Source organism: Gnatocerus cornutus, chromosome 7 (genome assembly GCF_029298725.1).
Source record: "Gnatocerus cornutus isolate USDA-ARS CGAHR chromosome 7, icGnaCorn1.1, whole genome shotgun sequence".
NCBI classification, from domain to species: domain Eukaryota; kingdom Metazoa; phylum Arthropoda; class Insecta; order Coleoptera; family Tenebrionidae; genus Gnatocerus; species Gnatocerus cornutus.
Window position 1 is genome coordinate 10647763 of NC_142239.1, and position 23378 is coordinate 10671140.

Here is a 23378-nt window from a genome sequence, read left to right on the forward strand (position 1 = left end):
AATCCGAAAGCTTAATGGGCTTAGTTTCCCCGAGCAATGATTTGCAACAATATTTGTGGCGGGTAGTGATGAGCTACTGGGAGAAATTCCAACAAAGACATAGAAATTGAATCAATCAACAGGAAAATGGGGACCACTTAACAAAGAACACTCAACTTGGAGAGATCTTGGAGGGATTTAACTTCGGATCCTGTTCCAATTAAGATCTCTAACTTGGTTCATTTTCGTGACAAATTATCGCGCCTCATCCGCTAAAACTCGACTTATCGTCCTCGTACATCAAATACTGTATTCATATTGATTTATTTAACAGATTAAACTGGTAGCGCGGGAAAAACTGGAAGCCCCGTTACCTCTTAAAAACGTGAGTACGTGTTGGATGTCGACGGAAATCGTATTTTTGCAGATTAGTTTTTACCAACATTTGGAGTGTATCATAGCTGATCCAATTTCCGGTGTCTGGAAACGGAACATGTGGACTCTATATTAACAGCAATAAAATATAATTTCGGAGTTGCAGTAGAAAGGAGAAAATTCTTTTTGCACCAACACGGTTAATCATAATTTGTGGAAAGGCAACGAGCAGCGGACCTTTACTGTTTTCAAAGGTACTGTTTAACGTTAATTAGTAATTTACACTAATTGCGCTAAATTATTAAAACCACTAGTTTGGCACGGCGCGTGTTTAGTTAATTAATTGCTAAACTGCTGTTTATGTTGATGGAAAATGTCCCACGGGTACGTTAGAAAACGTACATGTGAAATTTTCACGACTATTTATTTAATTCGTGCAAACTAAACTCAATTAAAATACGCAGTTTGTTGTTGACATGTCTGGTAGCCTGGGTTTGGTTTTTTTAAGTTGGTGGTTCAGAACCGTCAAAACAGACAGGCGTACCAACAAAAAATTCAATTCGTTTAAGTCAGTTATCAATTGGAATTGTTTTATCCTTAATTGAGGCGCACTTTATTTTGATTGGGAGGTCTTATGACTTTTAAATGCAATCAATTATAGCGCCATATCGATTAAAGTCAATAGGTTTGCGTTGGTTTTAATTGTCGATGCATTAATTAGAGTGATTGCCATGAACTGCTCGAGGAATTACCATCTTGGAAAAGGACTATACGGACTAAACAAAACTGTCCTTTTAATTTACCAACGTGGTGCCATCTACTGGTGAGTGACACAAAACCGTTCAATTTAACCATCGCCGACTCCATCTTATACCAAGCCTGTTCAATTTTGATTTCTCCCCTTTGCAAAAAGTTCCCTCAAGGTCATCGCCGTACATACGCCAGCGACCCCAACGACGAGAAAACGTATCAAATTCTGGTGATAATTCTTTCATTTTGGTGACATTTCCGTCACTTTGAAGGTTGAAGTGATGATAGGTTAGGTATGTCGGGTAAATTCATCAAAAATTACGGCGTCTGGAATGCAAGGAAAGCGATTTCTCTGAACTTCCATAAAGAAAACAGATAATTCTCTTCGCGGAAACGGCTACTAATCAGAAATATATAATTAAAAATCAAAAAATGCGAGAACTGTGTTTCAAGAAATTGTCGAGAGTGGCGCTAGTGTACGCACGCCTCACGTACTCATGGCCTACTTCGCGGGAACAGATCTCGGAAGCTATTGAACAGGCTTGGTATAAGATGGAGTCGGCGATGATTTAACGCGACATTATAGTTACCTTCTCTTTGAGTCAGAAGTTGGCCGAAAGATGGAACAACATTTGCTCTTTGTTTTTATTTTCATCCCCCTTTTGGAATAAACAGGCAATATTATGCCTTGAAATGTTTGTTCTCTCCTCCAAACCTCCGCTTTGGTAAATACTTTTCATTGACTTTTCCACCCTGCGGATACAGATCTCGTACAAATTTCCAATATTCTAGCGAGATGCCTCGTCTTCCGAGCACAAAAGAGAGAAAATTGCTGGGGAACAATATTCTTCCGTTGCTGCCAGTCTTTACCATTTCAAAGCCGCAGTTTTTAGCTCACAGGATCTCGTAGAATAAACCAAATTGCTTCATTTATTTCAATCAGAAACTTAGAAGGTTCTCCAATCGATCGGCAGGATGATCGTTTTGTTGCAATTTTTATAGTTTGAAGCTTTTGAGAAACAAGTCTGCAACTTGGTGGAGTCAATGTGCGACTCAAAAATAGTAACTTCCCTACATTTCACAACTGTACAACTAAAACTACCAAAATTACGAATTTTGGTGGAGGATCTAGGAAATTTTGACGAAGTTTTCAAAATATTTTTTTTTAAAATGTGTCTTTTGCTCAACAATTCACCAACTTCGTCGTCGACTCAAAAATAGTAACTTCCCCAAATTTCATTGCAGCAGACCTAAAATTACCAAAATCACGAATTTTAGTGGAAAAAGTCGGAAATTTTGAATAAGTCTCAAAAATAAAAATTTCTAAAATTTCTCTCTTTCGCTCAACAAATCTGCAATTTGGTAGAGTTAATATCCGACTCCAAAATTGTAACTTCTCCAAATTTCATTGCTGTACAACTGAAATTGCCAAAATTCCGAATTTTGGTGGAGGATCTCGAAAATTTTGGCAAAGTTTTCAAAATAAAAATTTCTAAAATTTGTGTCTTTAACTCAAAAATTCTGTAACTTGGTAGAGTCAATATACGAAAAATAGTAATTTTCCTAAATTTCAAAGTTTTAGATCTAAAATTACTAAAATTACGAATTTTAGTGAAGGAAGTCGGAAATTTTGTCTCTAAAATAAAAATTTCTAAAATTTATGTCTTTCGCTCAACCATTTTGCAACTTCGTGGAGTTAATGTACGACTTAAATGTAGTAACTTCCCCAAATTTCATTGCCGCAAAACTGAAATTACCAAAATTACGAATTTTTCTAATAGAAGTTTAAAATTTTTAAAATTTGTGTCTTTCGTTCAACAATCCTGCAACTTATTCGAGTTAAAATGCGACTCTAAAATAGTAACTTCCCCAAATTTCATTCCTGCACAACTAAAATTACTAAAATTACGAATTTCAGTGCGAAAAATCTGAAACACTTTTCCGATTTTCGGTCTAATTAACAATGAAATTAAATTTTCCGGTGTTCAGGCCCGAATTTTCACCAACTTGTTTTTTCCACCGCCATTGTTCGCACTTTTATTACAGTAATCACGAATTCCCACGCAAATTAGAGGGTGACCTAAATGTATGAAATTAATCGTTTTGTCTTTCCGTTTCATCTGGAGGCCGCTGTAAGGAAATGTTTAGAGCGGAAATAAAGAATAAGGTCAGGAGTAAAAAGGTATTGTTCGAAAGGATTTGAGGAGTCGTAAAAAGCGGGACAATAATTGCACCAGAAGGCTGTTTAATACTATACGAGCATGAGAGAGTTCATTTCGTGTCGCGATTGGAGGAAAATACCAGTTTTCACATGAAAAACAAATCCGGAAAAGCACTGACTATTACGAAAAAAATAGCCGCTCATTTTCTCTCCTCATCCTGTTGTAAAATATCTATTTCCGGACTGGAGTTTTCATCATATTGCAGGAGCTCTTATTACTGGGTCGCTAACCTTTTCCGACCAAAAGAATTTATTTATTGGTTGGCATTATCTTTATTAATGCTGTTTTTACAACAAAAAACGCACTGAAACTACCAAGGAGATCGTGACTTTTTATTTATTGGCTAAATGTCCAAATTGGTGCCACTTATTTTCATTTCAAGCTTGGGAATGGAGCGTCAAAAAATAACAAGTTTAGAATCAAATTCATTATATCTGATAACTTGAATAAACAGTTCGTAGAGCCTGTGGCGACCTTTTTAAATTTTCCTTCTCGGCAATAAAAAAGACCATTAGCGTTGTTAAAAAACTGGAATACATGTCTCCTGCGCTTGTTACCTTTCTACGTAAATGTGTGGTAACTTTTTCCAAGAACTAAATCCCCAGTATACATAAACATAACAAAATAAATTACAATTGCACGAAGTGGCGTCCTTAATCTATGCTTGGTGCGAATCTGAAGAATCCAGAAGGATCCGCAAGAATAAAGAGAACTGCTGAAGAATTATAAAATTCTATTTCGATGTAAAATGATCAACAATAGCAATAGATCCTCGTCACCGTTTTGTTATCTTTATCAGTGTCACCATTCTGACATGAAATAACCTTCCTGCTTGTTGAGTAACCGTGAATTCAATAGTACGAAATGTTACTAGTTCGAAATTTTAATATCCGCTGAAAAATTCTTCCGGTGATGCGTCTCTTATCTAAATCGAGCCCATTCCTTCCATTGTAAATAAAGGGCCCAACCAGTAATAACCAGAAATACTTATTCCTGAATTATACTCGTAACACGCAATGAATATAATTGCGATTGAAAAATTCCGTCCCTTTCTAAACCGACGCTTATTACGTCGGTCCATTTCGATCAGCTGACTAGCTATAGTATTGATTTTGAAAATCCTCCATTTCAGCGAGTTTCAGTGAGAAACGCACCTAAACAAGGACGAAATAGAGTCCACGCAAACACGAAATGTGGGTCAGAATTGTCAGTGGTGGTACGCTTTAGTCCTGTACGCTTTCGCTGCGGAAAATACGCTAGTGTAGTGCAACGAGTGACGCTCAACTAGACAGTCCTGGTAAGTCCACACACTATTTTTTTCCGGCGAAAGTAAATGGCAGTAACGCCAGTAAATGTCTCAAACCCACGCGCGGAATTATCTTTGATACGGATCGGGTCAAATGTGTGTACATTGGAGCTGCTATTACAAAATACTTGTCTTGTGGGCTTCTAAATATTAATTGGGAATATTCTTAGATGGATGATGTCACCACGGAGTGAGGTAAAAGTCTTACATATGCAATGCAAGTACCAGTTGGATCTACACACAATAGGACCATAAATTTCAAGAAACACTCCAAATGTCTGTTTTCATTTCGTAATCTACTTTGCGCCGCGGTAAATCATATTTACCTTCAAGTTTTGTTTCTGCATTGTGCGGACAACTCAACAGTCTTCGGCTAAATTTGTTGAATATCTTAAAATCACGCCGCGATAAAAATTAGCATTACAAACGCCCTGCTTCCGCACAATTTCTCTGTATTATTTAATTTTAAAGATGGTTATATGCAAATCCTGCTGATTCAAGGTCTACGTATTTTCACCATTTCCTTAATGCGCTGATTATGCAGTAATGAATGCAACCTTCGAAATTAACGTTATCAGTGAAAATCGGCCAAATATCGACAAATTACTCGCTTGAACATTTCCATTGATAACGGAAACGAAGATTTAATGGATCACACTTAACATGTAAATCAATTCGGATTATCGTATCAAAGGCAAAAACTCTTGAGAACTGGATAAATCAACAGTGTTGAATAAACTGAGTCAATTAAACTGGAAATTATTTGGCATAGATAATATAATCTATAAATAACTGTCTAAATACTAGTAAAAAATAGGTTCTGCTTCTTGAAATTTGTGAGAGGCGAATTAGAAATTCAAAATTTTTATATAATCTAATCACAGTCACTCTAATTGGCTACCTCTGATTTGACACATTTAGTGACAAAAAATAGCTCCTTTATCCTTGACCAAGTTGGTAACAATGTAGGATTCAGATGAATCACAGTGAGAAATAACAAAAATTTGTAACAATAATATCGCAATGATCGAAGTAATAAAATGCACCTAATAAGGGAGAAAACTGTGTTGAACTGGAAGATAAATGCGGCTGAAATTATTTATGTACAGTGTTGCATTAGCGAGGTGTTGAAATACCCGAGAACGGTTTATGTAATTAATTTTATTAAACAAATTTAATTAGTTAATACGGGAATTACATTTGGTGCAAAAAGTCAAGTTGACAAACCTGTTGTTGTTTCAAAATATTTATGTAATTCCGAGTGTCATCAAAAAGGTCGAGCACCTTACGTTTTCATATTTCTAAACTTGCCAGACTTGCGTAAAAACCGGAGCTGAAATAAAATGATCTTGAATTATAGAGAGGCTCGTATCGACGTTATCAGGACCCTTTTCATCGGTTTGTTTCGCTTTTCTGAAGGGTCATTTTCTTCGTACATTAATCAGGAAGTTAATATCGACGTCTATTCGCAGTTTGATCATTATTGAAAATATTGGAAATCCGTCCCTGTTGCTCAAAAAATTAGAGATTTTGGGCAAACAGTCAACAAGCCAATTATAATAATCCCTCAAAATTTCATTGGCCTAGCATGAAAACTACTAAAGTTACAGGTCCAAATTGAAAATATTGGAAATTTTTAACTCGTCTTGAAAATAAAGATTTCTAAAATCCGTCCCTGTTACGCAAAAAAATTGGGATTTGGAACAGACAATAAGCAAGTCAAAAATAGTAATTTCTCCAAATTTCATTGTGCTACTGTAAAAACTACTAAAGTTATTGGTATATATTGAAAATATTGGAAATTTTTGGCTCGTCTTGAAAATAAAAATTTCTAAAATCCGTCCCTGTTGTTCTAAAAAGTTGAGAGTTAGGGCACATGGTCAACAAGTCAGAAATAGTAACCTCTCCAAATTTCATTGCGCTACTGTAAAAACTACTAAAGTTACAGGTCCGAATAAAAAATATTGGAAATTTATGGCCCTTCTTTAATATAAAAATTTCTAAAATCCGCCTCTGATGTTCAAAATATTTGACAATTGGATTAAACACTCAACAAGTCAGAGCAAGCAACCTCCCCAAATTTCATTGCGCCACTGTAAAAACTACTAAAGTTACAGATCCAAATTGAGAATATTGGAATTTTTACGCTCAACTTGAAAATGAAAATTTCTAAAATCCGTCCCTGTTGTTTAAAAAAATTAGAATTTGGGACAGATAGTTAACAAGTCAGAAATAGTAACCTCTCCAAATATCATTGTTTTAGTGTCAAAACTACTAAAATTACAGGTCCGATTTAAAAATTAAAAATTAAAACGAAAATTTCTAAAATCCCTGTCCCTGTTAGACAAAAAAATTGGAATTTGAAACAGAAAATAAACAAATCGAAAATAATAATCTCTCCAAATTTCATTAGTGTAGCATCAAAATTTCCAAAATTACATTCCTGGATGGAAATTATTAAAAACTGTTGGCTCCTCTTAAAAATGAAAATTTCTAAAATCCGTCCCTGTTGCGCAAAACGTTTGGGATTTGGAACACACCATAAACATGTCAAAAATAGAAATATCTCCAAATTTCATTGCTGTAGCATCAAAATTACCAAAATAATACCTCCCAATGAAAAATATTGGTTTGTTTTAAAAATGAAAATTTCTAAAATCCCTTCCTGGTGCTCAAAAAAAAATTGAGATTTGGGACAGATAGTTCACAAGCCTTTAGTAGTAATCTCGTTAAATTTCATTGTTGTATCATCAAAACTACTAAAATTACAGGTCCGAATTGAAAAGATTGGAAATTTCTGAGTCGTCTTGAAAATAAAAATTTCTAAAATCCCTCCCTGTTGCTCAAAAAAATTGAGATTTGGAACAGACAATAAACAAGTCTTAAATAGTAACGTCACCAAATTTCATTGGTCTACCTTTAAAATTATCAAAGTTACAAGCCCTAATGGAAAATGCTACACTCCCTTTGATTATGAAAAAGATCAGAGTAGGAACGTTCTCTTTGATATTTATGCTACCTTCCATATGAGTTATTACCGAGTCATTACTTTAATGGTTAACAAATTATCGATAATCAATACACATTCTTGTACTCCCTCTAGGGTGTATTTTTCCATCCTATTGTGTCCGCCAAGAATAAAAAGAAAACGAATCCGATGAGAACTTTTCGCGAACACAATTAAGCAGCTTCTGTTGTAAACACAGCCATAGAAAACAGAATAATAATTCGCGATTTGTGCGTTTCCTTCCGGGGCCACAATCGATTCTGTATTTCAATCAACCTGCTCCACCAAAATTCAACTTCCAAACAACAGAAACTAGGTCTGTCACATCCGCACTTTGCGAAAATTGGAAATATGCCATGAAATTCTTACCTCTCCATGCACGAGCTGTAGATTTTTCAACACACATTCCTACATTTTAGCACGCTACATGAAATAGTAATTGAATCCGTTTGTTTCAGTGCAAAATGACGTCCCCGGCAATCAACGGCCAGAAGGAGAATTCCAAGACAGATTCGAACGTGACACTTGCCCAGCAATCCGCACCACAACCCGCTGAGCCCACATCGACGTCAATTTTCGTCGCTTGGTGGAGACTTTTCAAACTCGCTAATCTCTTGATCAAGCAGAGTTGTTAGAAATGTAGCGTACGAAAATATCAAAAAAACACAGGGCCGTATGCACGAAATCATCGTCCGTACAAAAAGAATCGTACAAATGGCCGTGGGGTAGTAGAAATAATTAAAATTAGTAGAATTATTCCTGTATTAACGTTGACTAGTTGATATGATTACTTTTCAATTATTCGTAGGGTGATAAGTGACGATAATGATCTGAGAGTTGTTGATGATGGCGCCATACTGTGACGTTCTTCCATTTTATTATTGTTTTAACTTATTATCATTGAACACCGTTTTAGATGTCGTACTTGTGGCACACCAAGAGGTGGATTTTAACAACAAACCTGATGTATATTTTTCACGCAATGTGTTGTGTTATCACAGTTGTAACCATAACCCGTATGTGATATAATACAATTATCATAACTTTATATCGTATTTTGGTAAAAGAGTGAGTGCTTTCGACTTTATTTCGAGTTAATAAATGTTATTCACTGTTGAGCGTGTTTTACTCAATTCCTACATTGTCCTATGGGGTCTTTAAATGACTTACAAAAATTTGAGAAAATTAAAATTTCTAAAATCCCTCCCTGTTGCGCAAAAATTTTGAGATTTAGGGCAGAGAATCAACGAATCTTTAATAGTAATCTCGCCAAGTTTCATTGCCATAGCATCAAAATTACAAAAGTTCCAGATCATGAAACTAAAAATTTCTAAACTTCGCCCCTGTCGTCCAAGAGATTTGTTAATCGGGATAGACAGTCAACAAGTCTAAACTAGTAATTTCTCCAAATTTAGTTGCCCTAGCATCAAAATTACCAAAATTATACATCTATACAAAAAGAAAATTTCTAAAATCCTTCCCTGTTGAGTAAAAAAATTGAGATTTTGGGCAGTTAGTCAACGAGTCTATAATAGTAATCTCATCAAATGTTATTGCCATTAGCATCAAAACTACTAAAGTTATGATCCGAATTGAAAATATTGAAAACTTTTGGCCCGTTTTGAAACTAAAAATTTCTAAAATACGCTCCTGTGGTCCCAAAAATTTGTTAAAAATATAACAATTTGACTGTTGATTTGTCGTATCTAAGCAAAAAGCGTGCAATAAAACTTTTATTGCACTGTGCACGTGAACTCAAATATTGAAAATTTTTTGCCCGGCTTGAAACAAAAAATTTCTAAAATCTGTCCCTGTAGTCCAAAATATTTGTTATTTTGGACAGACCGTCAACAAGTCAAAACTAGTAATTTTTCCAAATTTCATGGCCCTAGCTTCAAAATTAGACATCTAAATGAAAAATACTGAAAAATTTTGGTTCACCTTAAGAATGAAATTTCTGTCCCTGTGGTTAAAAAAAAATGGGATTTGGGACAGATAATTAACAAGTCTTTAATAGTAATCTCACCAAATTTCATTGCCATAGCATCAAAACTACCAAAATTGCAGAGTCGAATTGAAAATCGCACGAGACCAAATATTAGCCAATAGGAAAGCAGAATTCGGTATGGTTTCTATGGCAAAATAGAAATTTTTCTGGAAAGTATTTGCATCTTGCTAACCCAACATGAAATTAATAAGCGGAAATTTTTTCAGCCAATCAGAAAAAAAGTTCTGTATGTTGTCATGGATAATTCTGTTACATAACTTGATGTTTTGTTTAAAATTTTAAATTTTTTCTTAAAAAGCAAAGAATGTGTGTCTCTCGTTGCGATTTTCTTACCGAATGCGCCCTCATGCCATTGATTAATATCCTGAAATTTTATTCTCATGTATTTCCAGAAATAATCAATGCACTAGGGATATTATAAGTGAAAATATCGAAAATTTTTGGCCCGTCTGAAAAATAAAAATTTCTAAAATCCGTCTCTGTCGCTCAAAAAATTTAAAATTTGGGACAGACAATAAATAAGTTCAAAGTAGTAATTCGTCTAAATTTCATTGCTGTACCATCAAAATTACCAAAATTATAGCTCTGAATGAAAAATATTCAAAATTTTTGGTTTGCGTTAAGAATAAAAATTTCTAAAATCCCTCCCTGTTGCTTAAAAAAATTAGGATTTGGAACAGTCAATAAACATGCCAAAGATTGTAATTTCTCCCAATTTCATTGGCATAGCGTGAAAACTACTAAAGTTACAGATCCGAATTGAAATTATTGAAAATTTTAGACCCTTAAAAATTAAAATTGTTAAAATCCGTTGCTGTAAATTAAGAATTTTGGGATTTTTGACAGATAGTCAAAAAGTCTATAGTAGTAATGTCGCCAAATTTCATTGTCATAGCATTAAAGCTACAAAAATTGCAGATCCGAATCGAAAATATCAAAGATTTTTGGCTCATCTTGAAACTAAAAATTTTTGAAATCCGTCCCTGTGGTCTAAAAAATTTGTTATTTGGGACAGACAGTCAACATGTCAAAACTAGTAATTTCTCCAATTTTCGTTACTCTGGCATCAAAATTACTAAAATTATACCTCTGAATGGAAAATATTGAAAATTTTTTATTCAGCTTGAAAAGAAAAATTTCTAAAATTCCTCCCTGTTGCTAAAAAAATTTGAGATTTGGAACAAATAGTCAACGAGAAATCTTGCCAAATTTCATTGCCGTAGCATCAAAACTCCCAAAATTACAAGTCCTAATCCAAAAGAAAAACTCCAATAGTTCTTACAAAGTCCCTAAAATATCTAGAAAATTTAGTAATTTTCCACAACCATTTCCAGTTTTGGGACATTTTACAGAATAAATAGAAAGTTCTAAAAAATCTCAAAGGATTTTAAAGAAACGTAGAGGATATTAAAACATCCGTTAGAATCCCAAAAGATTACAAAAACAGACGTAAAATCTCAGCAAGTCCTAGAAAATCCTTAACAAAAACTTAAAATTTCATAAAGGATCCCTAAATTTGAGACTGTCCTCGTTTCCTGTCGCCCAACACCCACTATAAATTACTGTCTTGAGCTATTAGACGTCTATTTATAATTGGTAACACGTTTTCAAATCCGTGCGCTATAAATCGACTGAATTTATCTTGAACTGATGAGCATCTGCCGGCTCGAAATTCATACTTTGATGGAACGGAACATAAAGGTCATGATAATAATAGAAAAAAATGGATAAATACATAAATAGAAGTGGCGTCGATCGACCCAATATGAAATCGCCTCCAAAGACATAAAAATTAGTACTTCTTTAATTACTGTAATTAAAGGTTTGATCCAAATTGCAAAGTGCTTTTGTTTTTTGTGAATGCTGAGAGTAGCGCCATCTACATTTGATCCGCAGCATTAATTAGAGATGCCTCCATTTTTTTCCATGAAGAAAAGTTAAAATTCAGTAATACGTCAATAATCACACGCGTACAAATATTTATATGATCAATAATAATACAACATATTCGCAATTAATGATAATACGAAACACCACTCAAATAAACACAGTTGAAGTAAAAGCGCAAACAGTTTGTTTGCCCATTCATTAGCTAATTTATCGAAATTCGTGTCAACCTTTTGAAAAAATTGCCAATCCAGCTGATTGCGCACTCGTAACGTTTTTAATTAGCACATCGATAACCATCTCTTCAGCAAACAACTCATTAGAAATGAATCTAATCACTCACCGCAATTGTCCGTCCAGTGGGGCTTCCTTCGCCAAAGGGCTTCTTTCCAACGAACTGAACGAGCTGGGACGCGACGAAAACCCACTACTGCTCCTGAAACAGAATTAAATTGAGTCCTTTAGAAAATTACGCCTTTCGCAATACCCCGGTCGATTGAGCGATTCCGCCGAATTCGAATGAAACGAAAACTCCTCGTGTTCGCACAAAGGGCTTGCTGGGGTCGAACGAACTTTCAAACTACCACTACTTAAGATCTTGCGGAATCTTAGTCGGAAGGGTTTCAGGACGGGCGAAGGGGGCGGCTTTTCGTTGGAGAGTTTTTCATAAGTGGGACTTTTCGGCTCCATTGTTAAACGTTATCAAATACAAGACGCACCCACGACTGACTCGATAACACTATCTACCAGCACCAATTAATTTCTATGTACCGTTGGAATTAGCGAAATGGAGCTAAACAACAGATGACGTCTGGGAGGGAAAACGCGCAAATTACTACTAGAAAAACGGATGGAAAGGAAAAAATTGATGTGGAACTGGGAACGGTTCCGGTGGGTTTGAGACCGCGTCCGGTTCCTGTGGAGTTATCTGTTTGGAAACCCTACAGTTCCTTCGAGTGGAGAGGACGCGAAAATGCTAACTGAGAAAAGGGGCTAACTGAGAAATTAAAAGTTAAAATACGGAGTGATGCGTGAGGTTTTCCCGGAAGCTGATACAACTTTGCGGGGCTAAATTCTGAGTCATTTCGTTTTTGCAACGTTAAATAGGAAAAAAAATTGTAGTCCTTAACTAGCGGGAGCTATTTTACTACTTTATCGTGCTAGTTTATTAAAGCCAATATAGCGGACTAGTGTCTTAAATAGATATTCAAGTTTATTTTATAAAAATAGATAATAAGAAATCATCTGTCATCAAATGTAAAAATAAATACAATTTGACTGTTGATTTGTCGTATCTAAGCAAAAAGCGTGCAATAAAACTTTTATTGCACTATGAAAATAAATATTTCTAAAATCCCTCCATGTTGCTTAAAAAATTTGAGATTTGGGACAGATAGTCAACGAGTCTTTAATAGTTATCTCGCCAAATTTCATTGCCATAGCATTAAAATTACTAAAGTTATAGATCCGAATTCAAAATATTAGAAATTTTTGGCCCGTCTTGAAACTAAAAATTTCTAAAACCGGTCCCTGTAGTCCAAAAAGTTTGTTATTTTGGACAGACCGTCAACAAATGAAAACTAGTAATTTCTCCAAATTTCATTGCCCTAGCTTCATAATTGACAAAATTAGACATCTGAATGAAAAATTCTGAAAAATTTTGGCTCGCCTTAAAAATGAAAATTTCTAAAATCCGTCCCTGTCGTTCAACAAATTTGGGATTTAGGACAGATTGTTAACGAGTCTTTAATAGTAATCTCACCAAATTTCATTGCCATAGCTTAAAAACTTCAAGAGTTACAGATCCGAATTGAAAATATTGGAAATTTTTAACTCGTCTTGAAAATTACAAAATTAACTCGTCTTGAAAATAAAAATTTCTAAAATCCGTCCCTGTTACGCAAAAAAATTGGGATTTGGAACAGACAATAAGCAAGTCTAAAATAGTAATTTCTCCAAATTTCATTGTGCTACTGTAAGAACGACTAAAGTTACTGGTATATATTGAAAATATTGGAAATTTTAGGCTCGTCTTAAAAATAAAAATTTCTAAAATCCGTTCCTGTTGTTCGAAAAATTTGAGAGTTAGGGCACATAGTCAACAAGTCAGAAATAGTAACCTCTCCAAATTTCATTGCGCTACTGTAAAAACTACTAAAGTTACAGGTCTGAATAAAAAATATTGGAAATTTATGGCCCTTCTTTAATATAAAAATTTCTAAAATCCGCCTCTGACGTTCAAAATATTTGACAATTGGATTAAACACTCAACAAGTCAGAGATAGCAACCTCCCCAAATTTCATTGCACCACTGTAAAAACTACTAAAGTTACAGATCCAAATTGAGAATATTGAAATTGGTCTTAAATCTAAAAATTTCTAAAATCCGTCCCTGTAGTCCTACAAATTTGGTATTTTTGACAGATCGTCAAGACGTCAAATCTAATAATTTCTCCAAATTTCATAGCCCTAGCATTAAAATTACCAAAATTATATTTCTGAATGGAAAATATTGAAAATTTTTGGTTCGGCTTAAAAATGAAAATTTCTAAAGTCCCTCTCTGTTGCTAAAAAAATTTGAGATTTGAGACAGATAGTCAACGACTCTTTAATAGTTATCTCGCCAAATTTCATTGCCATAGCATTAAAACTACTAAAGTTACAGATCCGAATTCAAAATATTAGAAATTTCTAGCCCGTCTTAAAACTAAAAATTTCTAAAATCCGTTCCTGTACTCCAAAAAATTTGTTATTTGGGACAGATACTACAATTACTCAAAACTAGTAATTTCTCCAAGTTTCGTTACTGTAGCATTAAAATTACCAAAATTATACCTCTGATAAAAAAATATTGAAAATTTTTGAACGAAAATACATGCAAAAAGTGTCTACTTTCTGTACAAACGTAGATAAAACGTATTTTTCCGACGACCACTATAAAATATGCCACATTTCGTACAGTTTTCTCTTAGTGAAAATTTAAAATTGCAAACAGTTTCAGCACGAAGACGAACGAAGAGCGATACCCGTGTGCAATGAAAAATTTGAGATCTCTGATTGGCCGACAGCTGTGTGTTTTTATATTGCACACAGGTTGGCACAGATCGGTCATTATCGGCATCTGACTTTCCGCGCAACGGCATAATTATTTTGGCCTCGGCTAGACTGCTCTGCCGAATGACATTTTAAGTTTTGACTTGTCCAAAGATAACTTGACGTGTTTTTGCACCGTTATTAGCAAGTGGAAGAGCGTGAACCATAAACTTTAATTAAAAAAATAAAAATTAACTCTGGGATTTTTGTGGTCGTCGGAAAAATATCGTGTACAACACGTGTTGAAAATTCGATTTCATACTCGTTTGCTTAAGCCACTCGCCTACGGCTCGTAAAACTGCAAAACTCGTGTGAAATCTTCCATTTTCAACATTTGTTATACAATATACTATTGTGGTACAATATGGATTTGAGTGTGCTAAAACTCTGTTTTTCGTACTTGATACATAAAGTTTTGTCGCCACTAAAACAGTGGTGGATATTTTAAGGCACAAAGAGAAAAACAATTGAAGTCAACATGCCATTTTCAAATAAATTAATAAAATTGTCATGTGTTGCTTTGGATTCAAAAAATTGTAAAAATTACCTTAATTTCACTTCCTTTGACTGGGCAAAGGGGACAAAACACTCTCAGAAACGTTTTCGATGCTTAATTTTTAACCAGAACACTGATAATTGCGTTTTAATCGCGAGTTAAAACACCGACAGATTAAATTACGCCACAAGCAAAACTACTGACAGTTCAGCGGCAAAGCCTGCTCAAGTTTTTTGAAACCGAATTGATTTACACACAAAAATTACCTTAATTTCCACAGTTTTGCCTGGAAACCACTCTCAGAACACTTGGAACACTTCCATGAATGTTCCAGAACACCAAAATCCACTTGTGAACAGTAAACACTCTGTTTTTACGCGAAATTGAAAAAGCGGCACTTTGAATCACAACACTTGAAAACTTACCGACAGTTCCACAGCCGACTCAGTCGGTTCAAGCGCAAGACCTTTGAAATTTGAATTTGGTAGAGTTGGAATTTGCGTGCAAATAGTCATTAAGGTCACAAATCCTTATTTACATCTTTCTAACTCAACTTGATATGTTGATACACTCAACTTTGCTAACCTCAAAACTCGCTTTTCCCCTAAATTTCTCCCTAAAGAAGTGAAAGCCTGATTCACACCCAAGAATTTTCGAATTTTATTTTTGCGTGTACTTTTAGTTAGTACGAAGTTAAAAAAACTAATGCAAAATTTACAGGGCAGTGACGAACGATAAAAACCGGACACTCGGTAGTAAGTTTGGACTTTTATTTCAAAAATTAAAATAAAAAAACCTGTGCCGCCATCTCTCGGTGCGTGCTTACAGAAACCTGTAATTTTGACAGAAAAGTCACCTTGCAGCAGAACGGGAGTTTCCGAAATTAATCGATCAGTGAAGGTCCAAGTGCGAAGGTGGTTGGTTGCGCGAATTTAGGTACGATAATTTTTTTAGCAAACTTCTCACATTTCATTCATTTTTTTCCCCAAAATTAACACTTGTTAAAAATGATCAGTTCACCACACCAATGTGTCAATTTCAACAAAGTTACTAAAATACCCACCTTGATTACATAACACCCCAATTCAAGATGAAATGAACTAGTTCCCTCGTGTCAGTAAACCAGTGTCATAACCTATCAAAACCCCCATTTTTCGCCCAATTGGCACCAACTTCAAAATTTTTCGTTATGTAAGTGAGGCCTTATTATCCCCGCACGTTTTGTCCTTTGACCTTATCGCAATTTTTCCAATCGATCGTTATCTCCATCACCGTGGCCCCCGAAAGTAGACTTTGTGAATCACGTGTATGACGTCATGGGGATCTCATAGTCCACCGATGGAATTTGCCTAACCTCACGCGCACGTGGCCGATTATTGCGCGACCTGTCGTTGCATCACATGATAGCGCTAATTTTATCATTGGTATCATTTGCAGTTGTAACAAGTGATCATCATGGGTGTACCAGCGGGCGATGCCGAGAAGGGAAAGAAACTCTTCGTTCAAAGATGCGCTCAATGCCACACCGTCGAAGCGGGCGGGAAACACAAAACCGGACCGAATTTACACGGTTTGGTTGGGAGGAAAACGGGGCAGTCGCCTGGGTTCGCCTACACCGACGCCAACAAAGCCAAAGGTACCACTTGGTGATAAGAGATAAGAGACTTTACACCACTTTTTAACGATTTTTTTCCCATAGGAATCACATGGAACAAAGACACTTTGTTTGAGTACCTAGAAAACCCGAAGAAATACATCCCGGGGACGAAGATGGTCTTCGCCGGTTTGAAGAAGCCCCAAGAACGAGCAGATCTTATCGCTTATTTGGAACAGGCTACCAAGTAGACACTGTTCCTGAAATCCTAAAATGAAAATTACGACGTAATTTTTGTTTTAAACGATCGTATTAGTAGTAATTTTGTCACAAGTACAGTTTTCATCACTTGTACCGATCGGGACAAAATACTTGTACAAACTAGGCAATTTCTTTCCTTAAATTATTGAACTTACTGACATCTTCGTTGTAACGCTGTACAGTAATGCATTAGATAACTTATTTTATTTTGTGTTTGTTTTATCTGTTTCACGTTACCGTATTATTTAAAATAAACTACTTCATTGGAGGGCGTTGGATTTTTATGGGAAGTAAAGGCGATTTTTCCTGAAGAGACGCCAAATTTAAAATGCGGCTGTGCGATTGGTCGTTCGTCGTACGTTGGTTTTGAGGACGGATCTGGAATCTGCGAGAAATTCTGTCTAAAGTGAGCCTAAATAACGCAATATTGTTTAAAAAATAAGCGGGATATCGACCACATTAATTTGATTTTTTTTTTTCAATAAATTCGAATTTCAGACAAACTAAGAACGTTTTCCTAACTTAAAAATCGCGAGAAAAACGATGGCGAAAACCGTTTCTTGCCATCTGTCGTAGTTTTCGAGATATTGGGCACAGGTGGTTTCGAACTGTCAAAAATTTGGCCCTCTGGCGACAACCCAAAAATTCAAACAGCCATAACTCAGTTATTTGTTGTCGGATTTGAATTTAAATTCCAGATTTGGATTCAGCGTGACATTCTGCGTAAAATGAGTCGAAATTTATTGAGTTTGCCTAAGAAATAAACAAGGCATTGACTAAAAACTGTTTGGAAGTGGTCATTTTGGGGTGATTTTCAATCTAAAAACGACGTTTAATGTCTTTGTATTATATATCAGTCGAAAGAGGAGCTCGAGATCTATCTACTGGCCCAATTTGAGATCGATCAAACAAATTGTTTACGAGTTATGGTCAAAAATAAAAAAATTGAAAATTTTTTATCGCTAGCCGGATTTTTTTTTTCGCAAAAAATTGACTCTCAAATTTTAAGCTTTTAAGCACTTTTTCTAACGTAAAATGAGCCGAGAAAAACGATGGCGCAAACCGCATCTCAATATCTCTAATAGTTTCCGAGATATTTAATTTTAAAAATGGGGAAAAATGAGAAAAAATGAAAATCAACATTTCAAAACTTTAATCAGCCATAACTCGGTTATTTGCAGTTGTATCTGAATTTAAATCCCAGATTTGGAATCTGCGTAAAATTCTGCGTTCACTGATGTATAATAACTCAAGTTTACTCTAAAAAATAAGCGAGATATCGATATGAGAAGTTTGGCATAGTTTTAATCATGAATTTTCGCAAAAAAATGCAACTTTCGACTATTGGAAAAACTAAAAACTATTTCTTGTGTAAAAATTCGCGAGAAAAACGATGCCGCAAACCGCATTCCAATATCTAGAATAGTTTTCGAGATATCGAGCACGAATTGTTTTAAACCTTCAAAAATTTGGCCCTCTGGCGACAACCCAAAAATTCAAACAGCCATAACTCAGTTATTTGTTGTCGGATTTGAATTTAAATGCCAGATTTGGATTCAGCGTGACATTCTGCGTAAAATGAGTCAAAATTTATTGAGTTTGCCTAAGAAATAAACAAGGCATTGACCAAAAACTGTTTGGAAGTGGTCATTTTGGGGTGATTTTCAATCACTGTTTTCAATCTAAAAACGACGTTTAATGCCTTTGTATTATATATCATTCGAAAGAGGAGCTCGAGGTCTATCTACTGGCAAAACTTAAGATCGATCAGACAAACAGTTTACGAGTTATGGTCAAAGATAAAAAAATTGAAAATTTTTTATCGTTTGAGTCGGATTTTTTTTCGCAAAAAATCGACTATCGAATTTTGGGCTTTTAAGCACTTTTTCTAACGTAAAATGAGCCGAGAAAAACGATGGCGCAAACCGCATCTCAATATCTCTAATAGTTTCCGAGATATTTAACTTTGAAAATTGGGAAAAATGAAAAAAAATGAAAATCAACTAGAAACTTTGATCGGCCAGAATTCAGTTATTTGTTGTCGGATCTGAATTTAAATCCCAGTTTTGGAATCTGCGTAAAATTTTGCGTTCACTGATGTATAATAACTCAAGTTTACTCTAAAAAATAAGCGAAATATCGATATAAGAAATTTGGTATAGTTTTAATCATGAATTTTCGCGATAATTTGCAAATTTCGACTATTGGAAAATCTAAAAACGATTTCTTATGTAAAAAATCGCGAGAAAAACGATGCTGCAAACCGCATTCCAATATCTGAAATAGTTTTCGAGATATCGAGCATGAATTGTTTGGAACCTTCAAAAATTTGGCCATCTGGCGACAACCCAAAAATTCAAACGGCCATAACTCAGTTATTTGTTGTCGGATCTGAATTTAAATTCCAGATTTGGATTCAGCGTGAGATTCTGCGTAAAATGAGTCAAAATTTATTGAGTTTACCTACGAAATAAAGAAAGCATTGACCAAAAACTGTTTGGAAATGGTCATTTTGGGGTGATTTTCAATCACTATTTTTAATGTAAAAACGTTTTATACCTTTGTATTATACATCATTCGAAAGAGGAGCTCGAAATCTATCTACTGGCCCAATTTGAGATCGATCAAACAAACGGTTTGCGAGTTATGGCCAAAAATAAAAAAAAATTAAAAATTTTCATCGTTTAAGTCGCAATTTTTTTTTTCGCGAAAAATCGACTATCGAATTTTGGGCTTTTGAGCACTTTTTCTAACGTAAAATGAGCCGAGAAAAACGATGGCGCAAACCGCATCTCAATATCTCTAATAGTTTCCGAGATATTTAACTTTAAAAATAAGGAAAAATGAGAAAAAAATGAAAATCAACATTTCAAAACTTTAATCAGCCATAACTCGGTTATTTGCAGTCGTATCTGAATTTAAATCCCAGATTTGGAATCTGCGTAAAATTCTGCGTACACTGATGTATAATAACTCAAGTTTATTCTAAAAAATAAGCGCGATATCGATATGAGAAGTTTGGCATAGTTTGAATCATGAATTTTCGCAAAAAACTGCAACTTTCGACTATTGGAAAATCTAAAAACTATTTCTTATGTAAAAAATCGCGAGAAAAACGATGCCGCAAACCGCATTCCAATATCTGGAATAGTTTTCGAGATATCGAGCACGAATTGTTTTAAACCTTCAAAAATTTGGCCCTCTAGCGACAACCCAAAAATTCAAACAGCCATAACTCAGTTATTTGTTGTCGGATTTGAATTTAAATTCCAGATTTGGGTTCAGCGAGACATTCTGCGTAAAATGAGTCGAAATTTATTGAGTTTGCATACGAAATAAACAAGGCATTGACCCAAAACTGTTTGGAAGTGGTCATTTTGGGGTGATTTTCAATCACTATTTTCAATGTAAAAACGACGATTAATACTTTTGTATTATATATCATTCGAAAGAGGAGCTCGAGGTCTATCTACTGGCAAAATTTGAGATCGATCGGACAAGCAGTTTACGAGTTATGGTCAAAAATAAAAAAAATGAAATTTTTTTATCGTTTGAGTCGAATTTTTTTTTTCGTAAAAAATCGACTATCGAATTTTGGCCTTTTGAGCACTTTTTCTAACGTGAAATGAGCCGATAAAAACGATGGCGCAAGTCGTTTCTCAAAATCTTTTTTAGTTTTGGAGATATGGAGCTTTGAAATGTTTCCAACTCAAAATCCAATATACGAAACTTTGATCGCTCATAACTCAGTTATTTTTAAAGCGATCATAACGAATTTTGCATGAAATTCTGCATAAAATGAGCTATAATTACGCAAGTTTGCTCAAAAAAAGCGAGATATTGACCTCAGAAGTTTGACATACATACAGGATGTCCCAGAATTCATGACCCATAGAGCAAGGGGAGGTGCAATACAGATGGTAAATTTCAAAACAAAAATTTATTAAGTTTAATACTAACCGAGAAAGCATTAAAAAATAACAACCAATCCCGGAAGCTTATGCTAGAGGTGGAGTAAAAAGCTCTCCCAATTTCCTAGGCAACGAGAGTCTGACCAATGGACGATAGTTTGTGTCCATAGTTACCGATGTTCAAATTCTGTTCAGCTTCTGGATTGGCTACCGTTTTTTTGTCTTAACTCGATTGTTTTTTGAGCTAGAAAATTTTTGTTTTTAAATTTTGGTTCAGAATTGTTGCCTCTATAAGCCTTTTTTTGTCTCGGTCAAAAGTTCTGGGACATCCTGTATAGTCACAGTTTCGTTCGACGAAATCAAATTTTCGACTTTTGGAAAATCAAAGAACGAATAAAAGGGAATGGAAGAAGATGACGCAACTAATGATAATTGATTACTTTATCTAAGTCCAACTGTTCTCATTCATGTTTCTTCTAATGCACACACAGTGTTATCTATTTTTCGGTTTGAACTCCACCGACCTTCTCATATAATGTCGCTCAAAGTAGTAAAATGGGATTTATAAAACTGTTGGTGTACCTCCTCCCTCTGTGCTTTCTCATCCTACCCCAACTCCCTTTCAAATTTCAACTAAACAACGCCTGCAAACACTTCGACAGCTACCTCAACTTATATCTCAGCAAAGATTGTTACCACACCCCTGATAACAACGCCAACACTGTAAGTCTCCGTCCCTGAAACTTCTCTTATCTCATTGATTTCAGCTCGAAATAATCAACAGATATACCGGTCTAGGCGAAGAACACGAAGTCCTAACAGAAGACGGCTACCTCCTAACAATCTTCCGCATCCCTGTTAAAAACCCCCGTGGAGTTGTTCTTTTGCACCATGGAGTCAGTCATGATTCTCGCCTCTTCGTCGCGCAACAAAACCAATCCATTGCGTTGTACTTCTGGAGAGCCCAATTCGACGTGTGGTTACTAAACTGTCGAGGGACTTCGTACTCCCAAAGACATGTTAATCTAACAGTTGAGAACGCAACGTTCTGGAATTACACGTTTCATGAAGTTGGGTTGTACGATGTTAGTGCCACTGTACGATATGTTAAAACCGTGACGAAGGTAAAGAAGGTTGTTTATGTGGGTTTGTCCATGGGGGCCACAGCCGGGACAGTTTACGCGTGTCTTCGACCGGAAGAAGCAGAGGACTCGCTTGCGGTGGTTGTGAGTTTAGCACCGTTTTATGCGACGAGGAAAAGCGCCTCGATGGTTAAAAAACTAGTCTTTGGATTGCCGCAGTTTTTACTGGTGAGTGCTGCTTTGGCGTTGTCACCACTAAGAACTTTCTTAATTGTGTTCCAGGACTCCAAAATCAACACTTTTTTCAATTGTCATCAACTCCTAGAGCACGAGGCCTGGTATCTTAAGTTCTTGCGGGTGTTCAACAGAGTGTTTCCTTTCAAGAGACGTGTCCTGGACTTGTTGCACTTTTTCTTAGGAGGACAAACCGAAGAATTCGACCCTGTAAGTCGCAACAGAAGTCTTCACACTCTACTGGTGTCTTCCAGGAGCTGTTCAACTTACTGGGTGATCAGCTCGGGTCCGCATCGTCTTTGAAAATGTTGGCGCATCTTCACCAACTGAGTGAGTCTCAGGGTCGCTTCCAAATGTTTGATTACGGCACTCAGAGGAATATGGAAGTTTATTTGAGTGAACATCCTCCGCTGTACCCTCTGGAGGATCTTCGAGTTCCCATTTACGTGTTGTATGGAGAGAAGGACAGTTTGGTTCCTCCAGAGGTTCTAATCGGTCTGTTTGTTTTGACCACTTCAAAGTCTTATTCTAGGATGTTGAAATTATGTACGAAGAGCTTCCTCAACGAGTGAAAATCTACGGAAAGGAAGAAGTTGAAGGGTTTGGTCACCACGACTTCTTTTTTGGGCGTCACAGGAACCAGAGGGTTTACAGTAAAGTTTTGGAGCTATTAGATAAGATAGAAAAGAATTTATTGCAACTCTTTTGTTACAATTTTAACATTAATATTACAAGATGCCATCTGCGTCACAAAAAAACTTAAAAAAATGACATTCCGTGGGGTAAATCTTGGTGCTTCTCACCCCCACAGATCCCATGGGGATTAAGGGGCAGCCGAGACTGCCATCCACGATGGATAATCTGATTTTATCTCCGTTTAAGAGGAATTGGACTAGGTTTCAATCCGCGATTGCTTGATCTATGCATTTGTTGATCCTGTAGTTGAAGCTAGTGACGTGGGGCAAAAATCTGGAGAAAAGAGGGTTGAATGGGGTGAATAAAACATAACCTCACAACTTACCTCGTTTTTTGCAAGGGCGGGTTCTCCAAAGTTGGTTTTTGTTAAATTTAAGAGGGTCGGTTGCTCAGCCATGGCGAAATTGTGCATTCTGAAAGCAGTAATGTCTTAGGAATGTTTTTAATATTAATCTTGGATTTGACTATATGCAACCA

The 23378-nt window shown here is 35.6% G+C and overlaps 3 protein-coding genes and 1 long non-coding RNA gene across 4 annotated transcripts in view; 3 read left to right on the plus strand and 1 right to left on the minus strand.

Moving 5' to 3' along the window:
* Positions 1-12368, minus strand: part of RapGAP1 (Rap GTPase activating protein 1) — a 119504-nt gene extending 107136 nt beyond the window's left edge. The window contains exons 1-2 of the mRNA XM_088040631.1: positions 12022-12368; positions 11878-11970 (exon numbers count right to left, since the gene is read on the minus strand). Of these exons, the coding sequence (XP_087896757.1) occupies positions 11878-11970; positions 12022-12224 (296 nt within the window). The 5' untranslated portion in view covers positions 12225-12368. The remainder of the gene's footprint in view (positions 1-11877; positions 11971-12021) is intronic.
* Positions 4484-8755, plus strand: LOC148170873 (uncharacterized). Its single transcript, XR_015770332.1, has 2 exons — positions 4484-4623; positions 8098-8755. It is a non-coding gene; the product is annotated as an uncharacterized LOC148170873 (long non-coding RNA).
* Positions 12369-15972: 3604 nt separating the features above from the next.
* LOC148170874 (cytochrome c) lies at positions 15973-17246 on the plus strand. The gene is made up of 3 exons (XM_088040864.1): positions 15973-16059; positions 16561-16759; positions 16823-17246. The coding sequence occupies exons 2-3, from the start codon at positions 16579-16581 to the stop codon at positions 16966-16968; spliced, it is 327 nt and encodes a 108-aa protein (XP_087896990.1). The 5' UTR covers positions 15973-16059; positions 16561-16578; the 3' UTR covers positions 16969-17246.
* A 4108-nt stretch (positions 17247-21354) lies between these two features.
* On the plus strand, positions 21355-22978 carry LOC148170875 (lysosomal acid lipase/cholesteryl ester hydrolase-like). Its single transcript, XM_088041200.1, has 5 exons — positions 21355-21612; positions 21657-22199; positions 22254-22415; positions 22460-22690; positions 22738-22978. Exons 1-5 carry the CDS (start codon positions 21445-21447, stop codon positions 22966-22968), a joined length of 1335 nt encoding a protein of 444 aa, XP_087897326.1. The 5' UTR covers positions 21355-21444; the 3' UTR covers positions 22969-22978.
* The last annotated feature ends 400 nt before the right edge of the window (positions 22979-23378 follow it).